The 22,217-nt window shown below is 35.2% G+C and overlaps 1 protein-coding gene across 4 annotated transcripts; it reads right to left on the bottom strand.

The window, feature by feature from the left end:
* Nucleotides 1-800: 800 nt before the first annotated feature.
* gpp (DOT1 like histone lysine methyltransferase grappa) lies at nucleotides 801-21,545 on the bottom strand. Of its 4 annotated transcripts, XM_090102716.1 has the most exons (17): nucleotides 21,326-21,545; nucleotides 19,625-19,665; nucleotides 17,206-17,344; nucleotides 12,810-12,950; nucleotides 12,538-12,723; nucleotides 11,864-12,292; nucleotides 11,365-11,531; nucleotides 10,391-10,560; nucleotides 8,089-8,243; nucleotides 7,311-7,541; nucleotides 6,989-7,195; nucleotides 6,402-6,901; nucleotides 6,093-6,321; nucleotides 5,468-6,001; nucleotides 4,916-5,111; nucleotides 3,760-3,987; nucleotides 801-3,617 (listed from the first exon to the last, which is right to left on the bottom strand). In XM_090102716.1, the coding sequence occupies exons 1-17, from the start codon at nucleotides 21,407-21,409 to the stop codon at nucleotides 3,262-3,264; spliced, it is 3,993 nt and encodes a 1,330-aa protein (XP_089958842.1). In that variant the 5' UTR covers nucleotides 21,410-21,545; the 3' UTR covers nucleotides 801-3,261. The 4 variants fall into 4 exon arrangements, with proteins under 4 accessions (XP_089958842.1, XP_089958839.1, XP_089958840.1 ...); XM_090102713.1 differs by lacking the exons at nucleotides 19,625-19,665; nucleotides 21,326-21,545 and having other exon boundaries at nucleotides 801-3,614; nucleotides 17,206-17,368; XM_090102714.1 differs by lacking the exons at nucleotides 19,625-19,665; nucleotides 21,326-21,545 and having other exon boundaries at nucleotides 11,876-12,292; nucleotides 17,206-17,368.
* Nucleotides 21,546-22,217: the final 672 nt, after the last annotated feature.

The following is a 22,217-nucleotide window of genomic DNA, read 5'->3' as shown; positions in this document are numbered from 1 at the left end:
TCATTGAATATTTTCATTATTTCATTTTCATTATGGCCGGCTCGGAAGTTCGGTGCAGGTGCGAGTGCGGGTATTGTCCTCATGACAATACCGCAATAATTTTGGGATTAATGTCATGTGTTGTGTTGCAAATTTAATACTTGTTATGAAATATTATATCGAAAACTTCCCCAAGTTTTGGAACTTTAGAACTTTTGGAAGTTTTTCACGACCATACAGCAAAAATTAATTTAATTGCAATTTTAACAATGTTCCGGACTGCGGACAAGTTTGCAAAATGAGATTTATTGTCGTCCCAATGTACAATTCACTTGGCCAAAGTTTGAAAACTTTTGGAATTATTATTAAATTTTCGATTTCGAATGTCAATACTGACTGGACTAAAATGTTATAAAGAACGTTTAAATAATCCATACTAATATTATAAATGCGAAAGTAACTCTGTCTGTCTGTCTGTTACTCAATCACGCCTAAACTACTGAACCAATTTGGTATGGAGATATTTTGATACTTACCCGAGAAAAGACATAGGCTACCTTTTATTGCGAAATATGTACCACGGGCGAAGCCGGGGCGGACCTCTAGTACTGTATATTTTGCACCTTTCTAACGTATTGTTCCTTCCACATGAAAATAAAACTATAATCAAGTCTTTGGTGACTACTATAATCAACGAAATTTTTTTTCTGTTAATTTATACAATACAAAAATAAATTCATTGAAATGAATGTTAATTGTTAGTATAGTCTATAGTTTTAACTCAAATTTGTGTTTTATAAATCTTTAAATAAAAGAAACAATTATTATTACTCATTTATTTTAACTTTTAGTACAAAATAAAACTAGTACACAGGGATACATCTCAAACCTAGCATTTGCAATTGATGAATAGTCCGAGGCTTACGACAATAAGTCTTCTCATTTGTACTATTTTAGACACTAACGTCACACTGATTAGCTCATTTTCCCCAAATAAAAATAAAAGTTAGTCAAAACTGAATAATGCAATCACTCTTCGAGATCTGGTCAAGCTACATCGTATGCCAATATATAATACTACCTTACTTATGGTAATTCCGAACCAATTATTAATTCAACTTACATACGTCTTATTCCAATACATAATTTTGAGGTTTGGAGCGGCATTGGTGAGTATCAGGCACAATCAAGCCAGTGCACTCCAATGTTTAAAATACACAAACGACGTGATACTTTTGACAAAAATTGGTTTTATATTTGTTCATTTCAAATTCAGTATCTGATATTGTCATTTATGTATTGTAAGCATTTATCAATATATATCTCTTTCTTTTCACAATGATCTCAAATTTCACCTTGATTCGAGTACATTTTAACACTAATGTTGACATGACATGATTTTTTTTTATTGTGAGGCTATGAGCATTTTATTCTATAATGGATTCTGCTTATTGCCCAGTTTGCTAGCGAATTATTCTATGTTCTTTATTAATAATAAAAAATAAATGGGCTTAAAATGCTCATTCCTCTTATGATGGTCCTGTGTGGAAATTGAAGAAGAGAAAAATCAATTTTCAAGAAACAGATTAGAGGACAACTAAGGAGTTGAAGACAAAAATTCTTAGTACGTATATAATATTTGAAGCATAGTAATTGTCGTGATTTTTGCTACATAATTTTGGAAAGGTTAACCGGTAACTTTAAATGATTTAAAATAGCACTTCATGATTTTTTACTTAATAATCCCAAAAAAAGTTCTAAGAAATCCATTTAGACCTTATAAAATGTAAGCCTTACGTCTAAAAGGCGGATATTTTTTCGTGAGCGACAGTATTTAATATTACATTCCAGGTTAATTGTTATGCAATTTATACTTATTACGGAACTCGACGTGATATTTGTATTATACAAATGTGGGAATTAACATTTCATTCTATATTGACCCTGTTCCTAGCGAGAACTACGAATTATTGACTAATAATGCATTTCACTTAAATATAAAATGCATATCTATATTACAATTGAATGTGTAAAAAATTTAGTGTCCCTTGTATTCGACTGAAAGGAACTATTTATAAGGCTATTTTTAACAACTTGCCAATAACTGCTTTTATTCAGTAAAAAATTATATCATGATTGTTCACCTGCATTTTGAAATATAACCTCATACCTAAGTGCATTTACCTAAATTTTAAGTTACAATCATGTGTCTATTTACAACTTGTTCAATTTTTTGGCACGACCAAGACATTGCGCCCGTCAAACATAGTTAAATCAGTCAAATAAAATTTCCAATATAAAAATTTAAATATTATTTACATTTATTCAAGCTTGCACTGTTTAAGACATTTCATACACTATTATACAGTATTTCTTTCTCCTTTATATCAGGTGAAATGTTATTAATATTGCATCACTTTGAACATATTTCTTTAATTGTATAAGAATGCAAACTTTCAGCTGTATAAATACCTTGCGCTTCTATTGTTACTTTGCAAGCCGGAATATAGTTTACCTCATTTCGTTGGATATGAAAATAAAGATTCATGATCTTTTTATTAAAAATTGATATAATATCACATTTTATTGAACATTATTATAGTTCACTTGACTACATTAAGACAGTCGTGTTCAACATGATTATCATAATGTATTCTAGACCATTGTTACATTGAATGACTATTGTAGATTCAAGTCGAGTATGTACCATAAGGCAGCGGCTATGTAAACGGCAGTATATGGAGCTTCTTTAAAGCATATTTTATACTAATTATAATCGAATTAATCTAACCTTCTATCCATACTATCATTACGTTCATCTGTTGTATTTACAAGTTCATTAACGATACAATTATCTAATTTATTAAAGACATACTCAAAGAAATGATTCACATTATTCAGACAGAGCTCACCATAACATCAAAAACGAAACACAAAACAACAAACAGCCATCTAAACCGGAGTAAAAACGAACCGTTGCACAATCACCGAATCGCGTATTTCGATTTCTAAGAGCTAAATGAACACATGAAATACATTTCGCCGCGGTGCGATCGTTCGCTGCGTTCCGGAAAACGACATAGAAACTAACATTAAATAATTACATTTCTTAAACGTAAAATAAACTCAATAATATACATAATTACATTATATATTCGAAAAAAAAATAACAAATAAAATCGATAGTCAATATGCGGGAAGCGTATCGATCGCGGAGGCGAGACGGGCGCTCCGTAGCGGGCAGTGTGTATGTCGGCCGCGGCGGCGCTACGTGCTCGAGCGTCACATGGGCGGGCGCTCCCACTCCACGGCGGGCGGCGGCGTGCTGGCCCACGTGTTCCAGCGCTCGCGCCGGAAGAAGCGCTTCTTGAAGTGGTGCGTCGGGGGCGACGGCGCGGGCGGCGAGGGCGCGGGCGGCGAGGGCGCCGACGGGGAGGGCGCGGGGGGCGCGGGCGCCGCCGCCGCCGCCGCGCGGCCCGCCTCCCCGATGCCCGAGTCCGGCGACGTGTTGCACGCCTCGTCCGAGCGCCGGCGCTTGTCCTCTATTGCCGTGGACGCGAACGAGATTATTTGATCGAACCGGAATGCGATCCGGTCTTGCCACTTGCTCTCCTCGACTTCTTCACCGCCCTCACCTTCTGAAATCAATTTTATATAAGTATGTGTGATCGTAGAACTGAGTGTATACCAACATCTGGTTGAATATATTTTAGGTGATAGAGTGTCATTTAACAGTTTAGGCATGCTAGAAATTATAACAAAATCAACAGGTGTACTGACCGGGTGGGCGGTCGGGCAGCTCGTCGACGAGCGGTGTGGAGGTGTTGGAGTGCGGGTCGGGCGGCGGCGTGCGGCGGCGCGGCTCGTCCCCGTCCCCCCCGCCCCCGCCCGCGCCCCCGCCGGCCCCGCTCCCCGCGCCCGGCCCCGCGCCGCCCGCGCTCTGCTCGCCGCCGCGCCCGCGCCAGTACTCTGACGCCAGCACGCGCGCTTGCAAACACGCTGCCAACCCTGTATATCCAACTACATTTCAATTGATGCCCTATATCAGACGTAGTGGCAAGTGAGCGATGCATGTGAAATACTATAGTGCTCGAGCGTTTCAGTCTTAAGTGGTATTCGCTCGTCTATTTTACAGATATACTAACACATCATTTATAACAGAAACAAAACCATTTAAAGCGACTAATAAATGGAATAATCATCATAGTCTATGCCTACGAAACCTCAATAAAAAGCAAAATAATAGCATGCAATGTTTTCTGTGGCAAATTCAATGTTATCTGAGGCAAAAAGAATAGTGTGCAAAGATATTTTTTGAAACATATTGGGCTATCATTTCATGTGCTCACAAATTACATAAGATGCGAAAATAAAATGAAAAAACATAATTTTAATATATTGCATTAAAAAAAAAAATATAATGAAGAAGTAAATGTAGGCCAAGCCCAAGTAGTTTTCAGAAGAATTGAAAGCACTAAAAAAATCTATAAAATAAATAAAAATATAATATGATATAAAAAGCAAAGATGAACCGAGTCAAAAAGGTAATTCGAATCGATAAAAAAGAGAATCAGAATACAGCCGTCGACCGCTGCATCTCGATTGCACTACATTATCTTTCTGAAAGGGAATATAATACAGCGGAGAGAGCAGACGTCACCTGCCTCCCTAGACAAGTGGCTTTTTATTAGCGTAAAGTTCAATAGAATAGATTATGAATGTATGAGATTGACGTAATCAATCGTCGTCGTCGTCGTAATCAAACGTCAATCTCATACATTCATAATCTATGCTATTGAACTTTACGCTAATAGAAAGCCACTTGTCTAGGGGGGCTGGTATCACAGATTCAATCGTTTACCGATTCGACGAGTACAAAATTCATGCAATATAGAATCACTCACGGCAATCTATCGATATAAGAAAAGTGTGTGACCTTCGAGCGGCTGGTGCGGGGCGGGCGGGTCGTGGTAGCGCGCGCTCATGTGCACGGCCGCGTTGATGATGCTCTGGTTGCTGATCTCCAGCGTGCGCTCGATCTCGCCGTTCACCAGGTCGCCGATGGTGCGCGCGCCGCCCGACACGCGTTCCTGCGACAAATGCCGACGGAGCGCTAGCTTCGCTGGGGACACCTTCGCAGAGATTCGTTACGTTCAGATATGTACACCGCTTGCGTGTGCGCTCCGTGTGCGCCTCTCCAGTGTCCACGTTATCGCTCCCGTTTACAGGTTTTATACTACATGGTTTTGTACATCTACTACTATTTGTATATAAATTTATAGAAAATACTAAATAACAAAACAAAAATTAAATCTAAAAATAATAAACGATATATTAAAATTAATTAAAAACACAACAATGTAACATGGTTGCAAAAGATAAAATTATCAAAAAGTAAATGAAACTTTTAACAGGATGAAACAAATTAAGTATAACTCATTACTCAAATTAACAATGAAGACAACTATCACAGTATTTTCCAAATTACCTGTGTATAATCTGGTTGCGAGGGGTGGTGGTTGCGTATGTCCGGCGGGCGCGGCTCGTGGTGCGCGTGCGAGGGGCGCGGCTCCCGCCGCTCGTACCCGTACCGCTCGCGGCGCACGTCCCGCACGTCGCGACTGTCCCGCTCCCGCACATCCCTGGGGTCGCGCGTGTCCCGGGCGTCACGCATATCTCTCTGATCCCGCATATCCCTCGAGTCACGCATGTCACGTGAGTCTCGCATGTCGCGAGAGTCCCGCATTTCTCGCGAGTCACGCACGTCTCTGGGATCGCGCATGTCCCGCGGGTCACGCATGTCTCTAGGATCTCGCACGTCTCTGGGATCGCGTACGTCTCTAGCATCGCGCACGTCTCTAGGATCACGCACTTCTCTTGGATCGCGCATGTCCCGCATTGGTCGAGCGTACGCTTGCGACGCATTCCCCGAAGATGCCGGCCGCGCTGTGTAAGCTGGATGCGGACCGTTCGGCCTCACGTACCCGTTGTTGTAAGCGTGATTTGGTACTGGTTGTCTTGGCTGTGGAATTATATAATTTCAGTGAAGCCATAATAAAATATCTTACATGCAACATATCCAAATCAAGTATAGTCAAATAGAAATAACTAACCTCGAGTCGAGAAGCTTTGCGTTGTTCTTGATCTTCATTCAACACTGAAGTTATTATGCTCTTCAAACGATCTTCGAAGTTGATCACTTTAGGTGATTCCTGCACTTTAGTGACCACGTTGAGCGGCTTCTGCGACTTGACGGGCGACTGACGCGACAGCGGCGTCACTTGTCCGCTTCGCTGCGGCGGTATTTGTGAACGATGTATTGGAAGAGCTGCCTTTTGTTGCCTGCAAAAAATTAAACGTCAATACAATTTTTTATATTGAAGTGCAATACTTTTATTGTACATATTAAAGTCGAAAGTTACCTGTGATCAGCATGTCGATCTGGGTCTTTTATATATCCATTCACAATAACATTTGGTTTGGTTATTTTTCCAGCTTCTATTTGTCGCCCCGTTTCTAGTATTTTCTGAGCCAAGATCTCAGGGTTCTGTTCCTCAATTTTGCCAACATCTGGCACATCTGGCCAATCCTGGGATCTGGACCGATGGTCTCGAGATTTCCTCGGTTTCGAGTTCACTGTGTGCGGCTTAACAGTCGCTACAGGCACTGACGGCGTCGGTGCTTTTTGTTGTTCACTTGCCTTCTCCATTTGAATAATTTCATTTTGCAAGTGACCAACTTGTGCGTGTAACCGTTTCCTATGTGCTAATGTGGCCGATATTTCTTTCAATATGCAATCGTGCGCTATACTCTGCGTGATCTCAACGTCGGGCGGTATGTGCCCTAGCTGTCTATACTTTTCAGTTATCTCAAATGTTCTTTGTTTTACAAGCATAGCTTGTTCTACTTCTATATTATTTACCTGAAAGAAAAAAATGGTCATAAGAAAATTGATATTTACATTGAATACATATAATTAATTAACAATGAATATTTAGAAATAGATTACCTGAGCCTGCAGTTTGCTCGCTTTACTTTGAAGCTCTTTATGCCTTCCCACAATTTCCTTTGCCTTCGCCAAAAGATCAACCGTATTATTAGCGTGAATACCCAATTCACTCATGCGCGCTTTCAACAATGCCACACTGTCGCTAATAAGAACACTTATTTGTTTATCCAACTGAGAGGCTCTTGATTTTAATTTTTGGTTTCTTTCCTGCAAAATTAATAAAGCATTTAATTATATTTAAAAAAAGGTGCGGTCTACGCATTATCATAAGTTAATAATTTATTACTTGCAATTGTGAAAGTACAAAGTGTCCGTCGTTTACCTTCTCCTTATCGATCTGGTGTCGTATCTCGAGCGCGTACTCGGGCGAGTTCATTCGCGCGATGAAGGCGAGGTACTGGTCGCGGAACATGTCGAGCAGCAGCTGCAGGCTGTAGGGCGTGCGCGGCGAGCGCGGGATGTCCAGCTCCGAGTGCAGCCGCTCCGGCGACTGCAGCTGCACGCCCAGCGCCGACAGCCGCTGCTCCACGCACCCGGGCGGCGGCGCCGTCACCTGGTATACATATTGAAATTGATATTTTGATTTTATAGCATACAAATGCTTTATAAAAATATAAATATAAATATGGTCAGGCATCCGCCCCGGAATGGCGCGAAAGGATGCGGGTTCGAGTCCCTCCTCGTGATCGAATTTTTTCTATTCTTTATAAAATTAATATAGATATTGTCATTACAAACGCTAAGCAAAGTGCTTTCGTTACAAAAAGCATTTTCAGCTTGGCAATCGTTATAAAAAAAATGTATAAATGTAATGTAAATATAATATTTGAAGAAATAATATAAAAAAGCAACACATGATAAACATCAGGCTATTTTATTTTTATGCTTCATTTACATGTCAAAGCGTGAATTGCGGACAAAGTGCACTAAATAATTATTATGAATAACTGCAAATAAATCAAATCAAACAGTATATCCCATTTAGTTGTTATGATATAAAAGTGTTTACGTCCATCCTTTAGACTTTAGAAGAAGCATGTAAAATAATAATAAAATCAAAAGAACCTGGTGATTCGGTAAGTCAACGGTATTTAACTCACAGCGCCATTGTGTATAGTGGAGGCGAGCGTGGTGGAGTGCAGCAGGTCGAGGCCGGCGATGTTGGGTCTCGCGGCGCGGCGCCGCTTCGCCCGCGCGGCCCGCCGCCGCGCGCCGCCCGCGCTCGCGCTGCGCTTCGTGCTGCGTCCGCGACGATCTACACGCGACATCACATTTAATACAACACTCTATGTCATGTAAAGAGAATAAACGCTACACGACGAAAAGGATAAGAGTGCAGAGCGGTGTTAAATAAAATTGAAGCTATATAAATGGGAAGAGAAAAGCTGGTCGTTGAAATTGCAATCAAAAAGTGGTTGCATAGTCATGGGCTTCTTGACGTTAGAGCAAAATAAATTTTTTTAGTGAAATAATTTAATTTGTTAATGATAGACATGCCTATATTAGGAATTGGTTTATTATCTGTGAAACCAATTGGTGTCATCTGTTTCGCGATATTTTTTATTTAATTTTAAATGAGTGTGTAGACTTTGTAGGTGTGAACAGTGTAATGAAGTAAATAAGTTAAATGTGAGTATGTTTGTAGTATTTTCACTCTCAACACTTTCTAGTATTTTCAAACCATTATTGACAAAATTACTTTTCATATATTAAATTTAGATCACACCTTCAAAGTAGTTAAATAAGCGAATAATAATTTGTTCACTACGGTAATTTTATTGAAACATGCTTAACCATTAGAGCTCCTAGCGCTTATTAATTATACATTAAAATTAAACAATTTATAAACCACAATGAAAATATTAATAAGATGAAGAAGTGAAAATACACAAAGCATTTATTATATTCACAGTAAATAAGAAAATAACTCACTCACTAAGTAGTACTGTAAACAAATTATCATGCACTAAAACACCTACTAGTTAGCTAGCACAGAAAAGTTAAGTTTAGCTTTCAAGAAAAAACATCTACCAACATATTTGTATAAATCATTGTACTGCTAAGCTCATACTTCTAACTAAACAAACCTGTCAAACAGAGGATGTCGGTAGTTTGATGAAGTTAACTTGTCTATGACCATTTTAAATCTCTTAACAATACAACACTGAATGTAATTTTGAATGATCCTCTGTAATCTTTAATTCAAAAATGTCTGTTTGAGATTCAAGGTTTCAATAAAACATCCAAACTGTTCAAAATAGTTCCAAATCCTCAAACAGATTGAATGATTCCATAATGATGTGATAGAGGGACCATGAAACCGAGCATACTCTGACCGCTGTATGTTAAGCATAGCAGGAGTCCTGCGACATAATTTTGAAGTAAGATTATAAATAATATATTATAGATTATGCAGGTTTTTATTTATAGAATAAATGTTGCTATGTATGACAACTAATAAAATGACAATGTTTTCGAATGAAAAGGGCCAAAGGAAAATAAGTATTATGATCTTTAGTATTTTCTAGTGTTAGATTTTACGCGAGTATTACACATAAAAATTAAAGGTATTTAACCGATTTTAAACGCGATTTATTCATTATATTATTTTCCCAACGTTTCGAACACTTTACAGCGACTTTACAGCGTGGTCACGGGCAGACTGAAACGTCGGGAAAATAATATAATGAATAAATCGCGTTTAAAATCCGTTAAAAATCTATAATTTCCAAACATTGTGATCTTATGATCTTTAGGTAAATTACAACCATTATTAATAGTAAATAGCGACATTTATTTTACGTGAACCTAGTTAACTTATTATAATAATATAAGCTATCTCAAAATTGAGCAAGTGTGGTGGTAAGGAGATTTGTGCAAATTAAACAGGCATAATTTTGATATTTAGTTTTATAGCATTCAAATGCTATATAAATGAGAAACGAAATGATTTTTTTTTAAATAAATGAACAGGACCTGCACCGCACTTGACAACTATTTTGAGACATTCTGGATATATATTTGGGTTGCTCCTTATAATGTGCATTATACTGTTTCGAAACTAGTCATACGATCTCAAGCATAAATTAATTGTTGTTGACAAGTATTAATTTTTGAACCACACATCACTTTTACAATATGTTATACTAAAAATAGGTTTTTTTTGTAAATTATTATGTTATTACTAATCCTATTATGAACAAGCTTTACCAACACTTAAGTTTCTTTTGTTTAAACTGGACAGATTAATAAGCCGATAATTCCGTATTATGTACATAAACATACGGTAAATTCGTGTAATTTTTTTCTCCCTTTACTCTCAAAGATTACTCAACTCAATTTTTAAACAGTTTCAAACCACCGTACAAACAGTATTATAACCATATAACATCATATACATACTGGAGTCTGACGAGGAGGCCCAGGGCGCGCCCCACTCGCGCGGCGCGGGCTCGGGGCCGGGCGGCGCGTCGTCCGTGCCGCTCGACTCCTCGTCGCTCTCGTCGCTCGAGCGCCGCGCCACGCGACGCTTCGCCACTGTGGCGCGCGCTCGCGTTCTACCGTTCTCACCCCTGTTGTGCGAAACAATATATATACATATTTTATGTACACCTTTATCATATCGGAGTTTTGAAGTGAAAACTTCTTTAGCGGCGTTGAGCACTTTTTCTGTAATGGGTATAAAATCTTAATATCGCGTCAGGACACGTGACCTGATCGAAAAAGCGTAAGACGGATGGATATCAAACATGATCAACGTTAATAATCAAGTTTTCACTTCTGCCGGCACTCCCGGAGTGCAATCCGTCTTTTTTAGTATTTGTTGTTATAGCGGCAAAGGAAACACATAATTTATGAAAAATTCAGCTTTCTAGCTATGGTTCATGGTTTATGAGATAGAGCCTGGAGACAGACAGACAGACAACGAAGTCTCAGTAATAGGGTCCCGTTTTAAACTTTTTGTACCGAACCCTAAAAAGGGAGTTGGTTACATACAAACATTATTTATTGTGAAGAGAGTTTGTTTGTTTGTACTTGTAAAAGCGAGTAAAAATTTAAAATACGCGTACTCGAACAATAATGTGCGTAGTCTATTCATACTAATATTTACACCAAAAACCAAAAACAGATTTAGGTCAGTGTCATCTGCTCGCTATAACTATGATTTCGCTTTCGGAGTGACGTTTTTATTTTATGAAATACTATTACGTATCGTTTTTCTATATGTAGACAGCGTCTACAGTTAGGTACCATTTTTAATTAATTTTATCTCCAACACATATAATATTATGTACAAACTATACTTACGTCATAAACTACGGAGTATAATTTCTCAAAAAAAATGATGCAAAAGAAAACTAATGTTCAATAAGTACCTAATAGGCCTAGTCGGTCTCGCAACCTTCCTTCTCCTTTCTGGCAGTGAGCCGGTGCTATGATTACTATTTCCATTGAGCAAATCGGGTGTAGGTTGCCTCGTTGGTGGCGCGCTTACATTCCTTTTGCTAGATCCTTCTCCCTCATCACATCCGTTCTGGATTCCCTGCACGAAACACATATTGTAACTACATCTTAGAATATTATCATATAGTATTTCACACAACATTTAACATAGCACTAGTATATACTGAACATATCATAATCCTTGTTTTGTATTGATAAACATGATATATAATACACGTCAGTGATAAATTGCGTAACATGAGATAAATTATTATTTTATATGACTATTTCAATTTAACAAGTCCATTTCCATATATTGTATTTAATTAATATTTAATTTTAATGGTAATTCTTGACTGCAGATGAATATTTTGTTAAGCATGCACTAAAAAATAAAAAATAGCAATAAGTAATATTTGATTGGAAACAGACCCTTTTGCTGACCTTGAGTTTCGGATTTTTCAGTCTTTGAAAGTATCTCTCTAATTTGGTCCTATCTATTATGTGTAAATAGTAAGATACTGGCTTTCCTGTCCAAGACACGGAACCTTTCAGCGGTGACATTTCACTAACATGCATTATGGTCCCAATGTCGCTTAAGTTTCTGTCAGTTATCCTAAAGTTAAGTGGACAAAAGCTCTTTGACGATACGATTTTCGCGCCATCTTTTAAATCTGCAAATCTTTCTTTCAATTGGTGATCGACGTGGGGCCCAAACGCAAAATTGTTCACAAAAACAATTGTAGCGGAATTTATCTTTTCTCTATGTTCGTCCATCAAAAAGTCTCCTTTTATCAATTTGTATTCTCCGTATTTTTTGCCATACCATTTCATCCACATCCTAAAATTTAGATCCATGTTCTGAAAAAGAATAAACACGTCATAAGATGTTTGTTTGGAAATTCGAGGTAAGAAGAAAGTTATCAACACTATATTATATTAAATAAATAGAAAACAGATGATAACAGATGATTATGGTTAAACATTTGCTTCTACGATCATTCGAAACTTTGACGATTAGTAGTGTTACGCAAGCTTTCCCTCGCTTCATGCATATTCTATAATATAACGGAATTTGTAGTAAAAATAAATATTACAAAACATACCTCTGCATATTTACTAGGCACTTCCGCTTTCTCGACACCAAAACAGATGCGACAGGGTGTCGCGGCCGCCATTTGTAGCACAACTTGGCCAACGCCTGATCCCAAATCCACGAACACATCTTCGGCAGTTATATCTATTTGATCTATCATTTGACATACTAGCTCATAAGAAGTTTCGCCGTATACCTAAAAAGCACAAATATGTGAATATTAATATGCAATGTTTGATCGAATATATGCAACAACAAACGAAATTCAGTCATTAATCATACCTCAGGTGAAAAAGGCTCGTAATTGTTTAATTTTTCTGGGTCGGCAACGGCTTGGTTATAAGTTTGCTGTAGAATGTGCTTCAGCAAACCTCTGGACGGGTACTTGTTTAGGCGTTGAGCTGGCAGTGATGTACCTTTTTCCTATAAAAACCGATAAGTACAATTTAAAGCCTCTTTCAAATTTAGATAAGTCACAATAAAAAATAAAATTTTAAATTCATTGTTTTTAAAAATAATAGTGGTAGTGGTTAATATTTTTCTTTATATATGTAGCTGCATTTTACTTTGGAAAATGTAAACACAAATTACATTCAGCCCATTTGTTTGAATTAATTTTAATTACGACCGGTTTCGATAGATCGATGATTTATCGAGTGGAACTAGTGCACTATGTGTTTCAATATAATTCGAAAGTAGTATAAACGTAACGTTAAATAAAAAAAGTTATAAATCCTTTCGAAGTAAACTTTTATAGTCCGTGACGTTGCTTCTTTATAATTTACTATCAAATATTATATCAATATAACTACACGTAGAATTTTTTGAATCGATAAATTCATCACAATATTATGTATCAATAAACATTTTGTGTTGAAATAAAAATATTTATCGTGTCAGAAATTCATTCAATAACCTTGACATTCGTGCTTAAATGACCTAAATAAAGGAACAACAAACGACTACCTATACGACCTTGTATCGGATTGCAATATGGTTTATAGCAGCAATACAGTACCTACAATAAGTAAATATATGCTATACATATATGTAATAATTATTTCTTATTCTCTAAAGCACCAATAAAAACAATTATAAAATGATAAATTGAATTTGTTTTTTATCTAGATGTATAATATAATTAAAATGAAATATTATATTTGGAACAAGTGGGCGCAAATAACATCTGGTCTGATAGCACAAACATAGCAAACTGTGGGTGCGCGGCCTCGAGCTTTCCTTATTTGTTTTGATTAAGCTTTGAAGCATGGGCACTGCGTTGACGTCGAATATTGAAATTCTTCATTTTCCGGGATTCGTTTTTCTATATGATTAAGCCAATCTGCTTCTATTAAATATATCATATTTTATATAGGGAAAATTAAGGTGATACAGCAGACCACTGCTAAAACCAAAAAAAAAAAACTAAAATGCATAATATGTCATCACAAAACATGTTCAATAACAATTAACAATAATTGGGACTTTTTTTTTTCTATTATACCGATTGCGCAGTCAAAAAAAGGTCATTAACACTACGTGAGACATTCGCGTTCGTTTAATAATGCGGTCATCGACCTCGTGTGCGAACCACACCAAATTTTAATCGATTCTTATTTGAATAAGGCTATTATTATTTTGCTGTCCAATTATTTATAGAACATTATAGTTGTGACGTGACCGCATAACATCAGAAACAAAAAAAATGCATATTCTTTTATGATTAGTCACATAATATTTTATCTTTAGTTTTTAAAACAATGAGTGAAGGCAATCAACTTTTGGTTGAGACGTTTGTCCGCATGCTAAGGTCAATCAACTTGAAGATTGACGGTAATGTCGATGACTGAGTGTAGTAGGATGGTAATTCTTAAACTTTCACAAGTCAAGCAGATTATAGATAAACAGATTTTTTATGAACACAAAATAAGAAAATGTATTCACAATTAGGGAAGACAAAATTCATATACAACATACAATCTACATACATGTACATATTAATTAGTTCGAGAGTTTGAATGACTCAATTTTGAAAATTCTTTCACCGTTACCGTTAGTTTGCAACATTATTCTTGAGCGACATAGGTACTTAGGTTATATTTTTTACGTTTAGTGTGACCGTCTTTCACGTCGCAAATGTAGGATGAGCCAACAGTGAATAGATCGACGTTATTTTACACAGATTGTAAATTGTATTTTATATGCGAAGAAACCGTTGAATCAAAAGGGCTGTTTAGATGATTACAATTAAATAAATAAGTTAAAAACGAGGCCCTACAAAAAAAAAATAAGACGATATTTGTTTCTAAGGGAAATTTTACAAGGTAACAAAGTAAATAAATTATTTTTACTGAGTGGATTATATCAAATTTATCTATACTTTTATATCCCTACATACTAATGAATCTAATAATATAAAGCTGGAGAGTTTTTTGTTTGCTTGTTTGAACGCGCGAATCTCTGGCACTACTGGGCCGATTACAAACATTATTTCACTGTTGTATAAGTGCTCGATCCCTGGGCCTGGGGGTAAAATGATTATGTACCACGGACGAAGCAGAACTATTGTGTAGAAGTCAATGGATATCTTTATTATATAACTAGCGGTCCGCCCCGGCTTCGCCCGTGGTACATATTTACGTTTTCTCTACATAAAAACCATCCTCGTACTTCAAGGAATATAATAAAAAAAGAATTATCGAAATCGGTTCAGCCGTTCTAGAGTTATGCGCTTACCAACACATTTTGCGATTCATTTTTATATATAAGACTAGCGGTCCGCCCCGGCTTCGCCCGTGGTACATATTTACGTTTTCTCTACATAAAAACCATCCTCGTACTTCAAGGAATATAATAAAAAAAGAATTATCGAAATCGGTTCAGCCGTTCTAGAGTTATGCGCTTACCAACACATTTTGCGATTCATTTTTATATATAAGAAGATATATGAAATAAACAATTTAATTAAGTTCCACGCGCACAAGATATGATGATAGTTTGTAGTTCCTACATAACAGACTCAAGGTTACGTACCTACGTGTTTAGGTATGCGGGTGCAAGTCATCGATGACGGTGACATCATGAATTAAGTACTGTGTACATTTGCAGTTATCAACATTTAACACTTTTAAGAGTTCAAAATATGGTTAAATATTTTGAATATTTTCAATTTTTGAATTTAAAAAATCTTCTGCTGTTTCGTTTTTTAATCTAAATATAAGTTAAATTAATTGGAGAATAGATTAATTGTTGTGTTAAGTCGAACGGCTGTTAAAGATAAAAAAAAATCTAGGTCTAAACTTTATTAATGATTTTAAAATGTCCCATATTTCTCAAACAGTAGACGTCCAGTATTTATCATCCCGGTCCACTATGTTATATGTTATAAGTATGTTTCTATACCGATATTTTATAATGTAAACAAAATTTATGCGGTTCCAAGTTACTACATAAAACTAAAGGAATTCGCTTTATACTAGGATATTGTTACCAACTTCTATATTTACGGACTCAAATAGAATGCATCGTTTAATAATAGATCTCTCAAGCGGTGTCTGCTACGACTACGACCATCGATCGTTTTGTTGCGTCCTCGACGGATGACGCCATCTTTGCCCTCACGTATCCTCTTATAGCTGTACCTCCTCGTCATCATGCCACTCACTGCCCCCTATTTTCTCTGACTGTGTAAATGCACTAGAGATTGATTGACCATAATATGCATTTGTGCAAATTATTCTTATATAATAGCATGTTAATTACTATTCATATTAACGATTATATTGAATTTACATCTATTTTGTACCTGACACTTTTTATGATAGGTCATTGAAATAGTACAGCTTAACCAGGAAATGAAACACAAATAGAACGAAGTGGCATTGAAGATGTTACCAATAGGAAACCATGCCAACTATAGTTTGTATCTCCATTCTCCACATAATAACATTACCACTAATCATTCCAAATATTTTAAAATATACCTACTTAGTACTTATTGATTATACATAAATACACCATGTTGTTTTTCCCTGCTATCTTCCTTTATTTTAGAGTCGTTTTTTTTAAAGTGTTCAATTTCAATGTTATGAAATTTATCAGTTTAATAATCATGATTTTTAATGTGAACTTTCTATAAAATACTGGAACCAAAAATATTGTGTTTAGAAATCATTATTCAGTAATTTTAATTAATACGAATAGTTTGAGAATCAATGTTATGTTTCGCGATAAAGTTGTTTATATCTATGACCCACGTGACACGAGTCACACAAGCAAGGGTCGCGCGATGTTACGCACGGGGGTCGCGGAATGCCCTCGATGCACCGGCAGCGGTCGTTTCACTTGATCGACTTAATGTTGGTATGTATTACAAAATTATTCATATGACGAAAAAAAGGAAATATAAACGTATGTTTAAAGATATTTTTTTTGAAAATTTTGTAATAAAATATTTGACCTCATCGAACAAAACGCGCATAGTGCGACAGCTCGTGATACTATGACCTTAAAGTGTGTTCACACATGACATTGTAGATTAACCTTATTCAATTTAATATTATGCTCCTTTGATATCAGTAGGAAAACGCACAGCCAATATTGTTTGTTTTTCTATCCACTAAGAATAAATGTATGTACATTTATATAGGTATAATTAAGAAAGAAATTTAAAACTTACCAAAGCAACTACTGAGTCTATGGCGCGGTTGAAGCGGTCGCAAAGAGCTCGCATACTTTCGTATGAGTGGGTGTCGTAGTCGCTTAGGATGTTCTTCTCCAAGGCACCCTTCATTTCCGGTAGGTCGTCGCATACCCACCTTATAAATAAAAAAAGACATTAAACTTTTTAATCAATATTACTTGCCAATGTTTAATTACATAATGTCTATTGTCTTTATTTGAGCATACTTTATGTACACACAAATGCCATAGTAAAATCCCACCAGTTTAGTTGTTTTATTATAACCTGTTTATCTGCTTCATCTCAATTACGTCAGAGAAAAAAAAAGTAAAAAAGAAAGTTTTAAAGACAGGTTTCAAGGTCACTGAATGTGAGTGAACGTCGAGAGGTCGCCAGGCCATGCCCACCCGACCTCACGGGAGCAAAGGGTGACCCGCTTTGTAAAGCTTCTCTATTTATGCTAATTAAAGCAGTGCAAATTTATGTGAATGTTTTTAATAGCTTTTAGAATAATGCACATTTTATTAATCCATACTAATATTATAAATGCGAAAGTAACTTTGTCTGTCTGTCTGTTACTCAATCACGCCTAAACTACTGAACCAATTTTCATGAAATTTGGTATGGAGATATTTTGATACCCGAAAAGGACATAGGCTACTTTTTATCCCGGGAAAATGACGCAATCTCGGAAATCCCACGAGAACGTGGGTTTTTCTTTGACTGCGCGGGCGAAGCCGCGGGCGGAAAGTGGAAACCTAGTATAGATTATATTATTACAGAACACATTGTAATTTTGTAAAAGGCAATGCTAAATAATATATTTATATTTTAATAGTGAAAAATATGCAATGAAAGGTCATTGTACCGATTATACATTAAATAAAATAAACAAGATAAGTTTTCAAAACCTTGGCATTCTTAGAATATTTTTTTTGTTAATTTATAATTTACATAAAACTCTACCTTACGTGCTTAACGTGAAAATAGATATTTATGACCTTTGACCCCTGATTTTTAAACTTGCCACGAACCAATTATATGTGAATTTTGAGAACAGTTTTAGAATGCCAGAAATCAGAATACAAGTTTTTACGTGATAATTAATTAACTGGGTATCTCGATTTTCTGAGATTTTCAACTAATTTGGCCTAAAATTACTGCACTAACTCAAAATTCCAGGCAAAGTAACTTTGCATTGCAAATAACAATCAAATTAAAAGCGTGATTTCATAAAAATAAAAATTTCACTTGTAATTACAATTATACAAAATAAATGTAAATTGTTCAACGTTATTGTGTTCCTTATCAGTATATCACTATATTTATAGTGTTCACGCAGGTACATTGTTTTATTGCAGGTCGGGCAGTAGGGCGATGTCAAAAGTGATTTGTACTAACAATGCTTGTTACTCATCAGTTCAAGCAAAATTGTTTGGGCGGTCGTTGACACCGTGCGTTGTGCGTCCTTCGTAAGTCAAACAATCACGCAACTAATAGTTATCAGAGCACGTTGATGATCGTCGACGACTTTATTAACGTAAATCGTACCATTACATGATGCCTCCATTATAAACAATTTTATAATAAAAAAAAGATGTGTGGCACTCGGGGACTGCCGCGGTAAAGCTATTGCATAGCATGCCTTCAAGCCACACCTCCGTCCGTCGGAGTGGGGAGCGTGAGGTTTTTCGTTACGGAATTTCTCGATTCGGTCCCCGCGCTCAAGGCCCGCGATAGAAGCTATGCAATAGCTTAAAATAAAATGGATATTGAACTCTTTTCCGAGATTTTATATTAATTTCGATAGTATTAGCTTTGTAATCTTATCATATGAATCTAATCTTCTATTAAATTATATCTGCAAGGTATTCAATTTTAAATGAGGAGATTCTCAATGATATCTATTATCTAGCCATTAAGCATACACCAGTCTGCTAACAATATTTTTTAATAATTAAAATACAACATAAGCTTGTATAATTATGCTCCTATAATCTCTCCTTCTACCCACCTATGTTATGCTATTTCATCAGGCCCCGGAATCACAGACACAATAGAAAATCTATTGTGTCGCGGTCGGATCTGGCCGCTCGGTGGTTGAGAGGTTAAATGAATACATATTTAATGCTGTTCCCAATAAAAAAAAGTTGTGTGGTTTTATGAAACCACGGTAAAAGTGAAACTTAGGCACAAAATTATCGTATTTGTACGATAATTATCGTATAGTTCGACCGTCACGCGACATGCGCTAAACAGACCAAAAAGTTTGAGACAATGTAATAAAAGTTTCACTTTAAAAATATTTAAACCTATTTGGCTGTTATTCTGTATTAGATGGATAATGTATTTTTGTGTCAAAAAACATAAAAAATGTTTTAAAAATAAAAATTCATAGTGTTCAATGTCCACTCACCTTATTGTTTCTACTATCTCCAGGGCCCCATCGTGTTTGTCCTAAAACAATTTATAGTTATTTTAAAAATAAATACATACTATTCTTTATACTTATGCATACTTCCTGACGGTAATGTTTTAACCATCAATCATCTCTATGTTAATCTTTGAGCAAGTATAGCTATTGACTAGCTATATTTTGACTATGTATATTTGAAAATTTTCATAAGTTTAAATTGCTTTTTATAATCAACACACAGTAATTTATCAGTAAATTTATACAACCTTTGTGTGTTTACAGTAGATTCATACAGTACCTTAATACTATTATATTTAATGGACCTAGTGATTTACAACTCAATAATTTATTTACGCAGATTATATTTTTCTAACTAAGGGCTAATTTTTCAAACCTTGTTTAAAACTTATCCGCCCAATAAAGTATTACACGATAATATTAAAATGTCACGTTAACTGTCAAATACGGGCAATTAGTATACGTTTTTAAAATGGTAGTTTTATACATTATTCGACAAATAAGTTTTAACCAAGGATTGAAAAATCAGCCCTCAACGAATAACTTTTAACCAAGGATTAAAAAAATCAGCCCTTAATGTTGGCAGTTACTTCAGAAATATGACAATTGCTGTTCTATGAAATCACACTTTGAGAAGATTGATGAAGAGAATTAAAACTGTAATCTGCTTATAGTTACTGATATTATTAAATACTTTGTTTAACATAATAGAAAGCATCATTAACTGTGTTAGTATTTATATTTTTGATAATTTATTAACTATTGTGAAGAATTACATACCATATTAAAAACCTATATTTGTTTCTGAACAATACTGTAATTATAGTATTTATCAGTGATATCTAAAATAATAATTACTAAAAATAAATGCAATAATTAATGTGTTACATAAAGACATCTCTTGGATCTATTGAATGTCATTCAGAGTAGCTAAAAATGAAAACTATAAATTCTTGAGGTCTGTGGAGTTCTGAATTCATATAATAAATAAAAAACGAAATTAAATTAATCATTATATTAATCCTTATAGTAAATAGTAATGATAAATTTATATTATAAGTAGTAGACACATACATAAAAATTCTAATCATCATAACCTTAATCAATAGATTGTGTTGATATACACCAAACATAAGATACAAAAAAGTAAAATTATTCAAAACAAATTATAATTGTACCTATGTACTGTAATTTTTGGGAGGTAACAAGTGTTTGATGTCTTATTAAAATGTTTTTTTTTTTTATTTGTTTGTTGTTTAAAATGCAAATATAGAAGATGAATAAAATATACGCAACAGCAGGGTGTACATATCTAAAAAAAGCCGACACCTTGACAAAACACGAGGTCAATACACTCGAGAAATATAGAAGCCATGTGATCAGAAGACTATTTAAAATTCTTCTTCCTATCTAATGGTTTATAAATATTGAAGAAAAAAAATGTTATGACACCACATGAATGTATAGCTATGAAAAAATATTGTGTTTATAATAATATGTAGTAACAGAAACACATATTAGCAACGATTATGAAAACACTACGAAATAATGTCTTATATTTATATAACGGTATTTCTAAGATGTAAAGAAACTACTTTCATATTATGACCACATAAAACTTCAGTACAATTTTGTTATGTGCATGCTAATTTCTAAGTTTATCATCGCTAATGCTTTCCTTACCGAGCCATGACCCGATGTAAGAGGCCATGTATAAACAACGGGTTCCGCGCCTGCAGGAGAATGCAAGCGTAAATCCAAAGCCATTATAAGATAACCGCTGCATTAAAGCACACTTTTTTCACTTATACACTAAATTTAACACTAAAAACAATTGGTATTAACATAATTTCACTGCACTTTCACACACACACATTCTTAACTAGGCTAGGCGCCATGTTGAAAATAATATCAATTCAAACATGGCCGACATATTTAATGTTGGTAACAAAAGCCACAGAGTTGAAACTTAACCAAATTATTGTTTTAATTTTTTAAATTAATCAAATATTTATCAAATTATTGCTCAAAACATAATAAATATATTATATAAAACATAGAATTTTTTAAATTTCTTATAATTAAGACAGTCGGTCCAGTGTGGATATCTGTATTAAAAGCGATATATAGTTTGACGGCTTTTAATGTTTCTATTTCTTCTTAATTATTAATAAACAATAATAAGAAATAATACTTTGGTTATATTAAATTAAATAATATTAATATGTTTGTCGACTACCTAGGTACGTACTATGGAACATGTTCGTTTTATTAGTTGACAGTTGACATATGACTTGAGGTATAAGTCAGTTCAATAAAGAAACGAATCTTCAATGGCGGCCAAAGCTGACTTTGACAGATGGTAGGATCAACGAAAAAGAAAATAAAAATAACGTAAATTGATAATTATTTTATTAATTATTTCAAATTGTTTGTTGGCAAACTTTTTTGTTATTGTATTTATGTATTTATATGAATTATCATATTTACGTATACAGAATGTAATAAAATCCCCATAATACTTGTAATATGCCCATAAAACTGAACAACTTTTCCCAAAGAACATATTTTGTCA

The sequence above is a fragment of the Colias eurytheme genome, chromosome 6, assembly GCF_061535395.1.
Source record: "Colias eurytheme isolate Ceu_HAF_F1 chromosome 6, ilColEury1 Martin Lab GWU primary, whole genome shotgun sequence".
NCBI lineage: Eukaryota > Metazoa > Arthropoda > Insecta > Lepidoptera > Pieridae > Colias > Colias eurytheme.
This window is presented reverse-complemented; position numbering and strand designations above follow the sequence as displayed.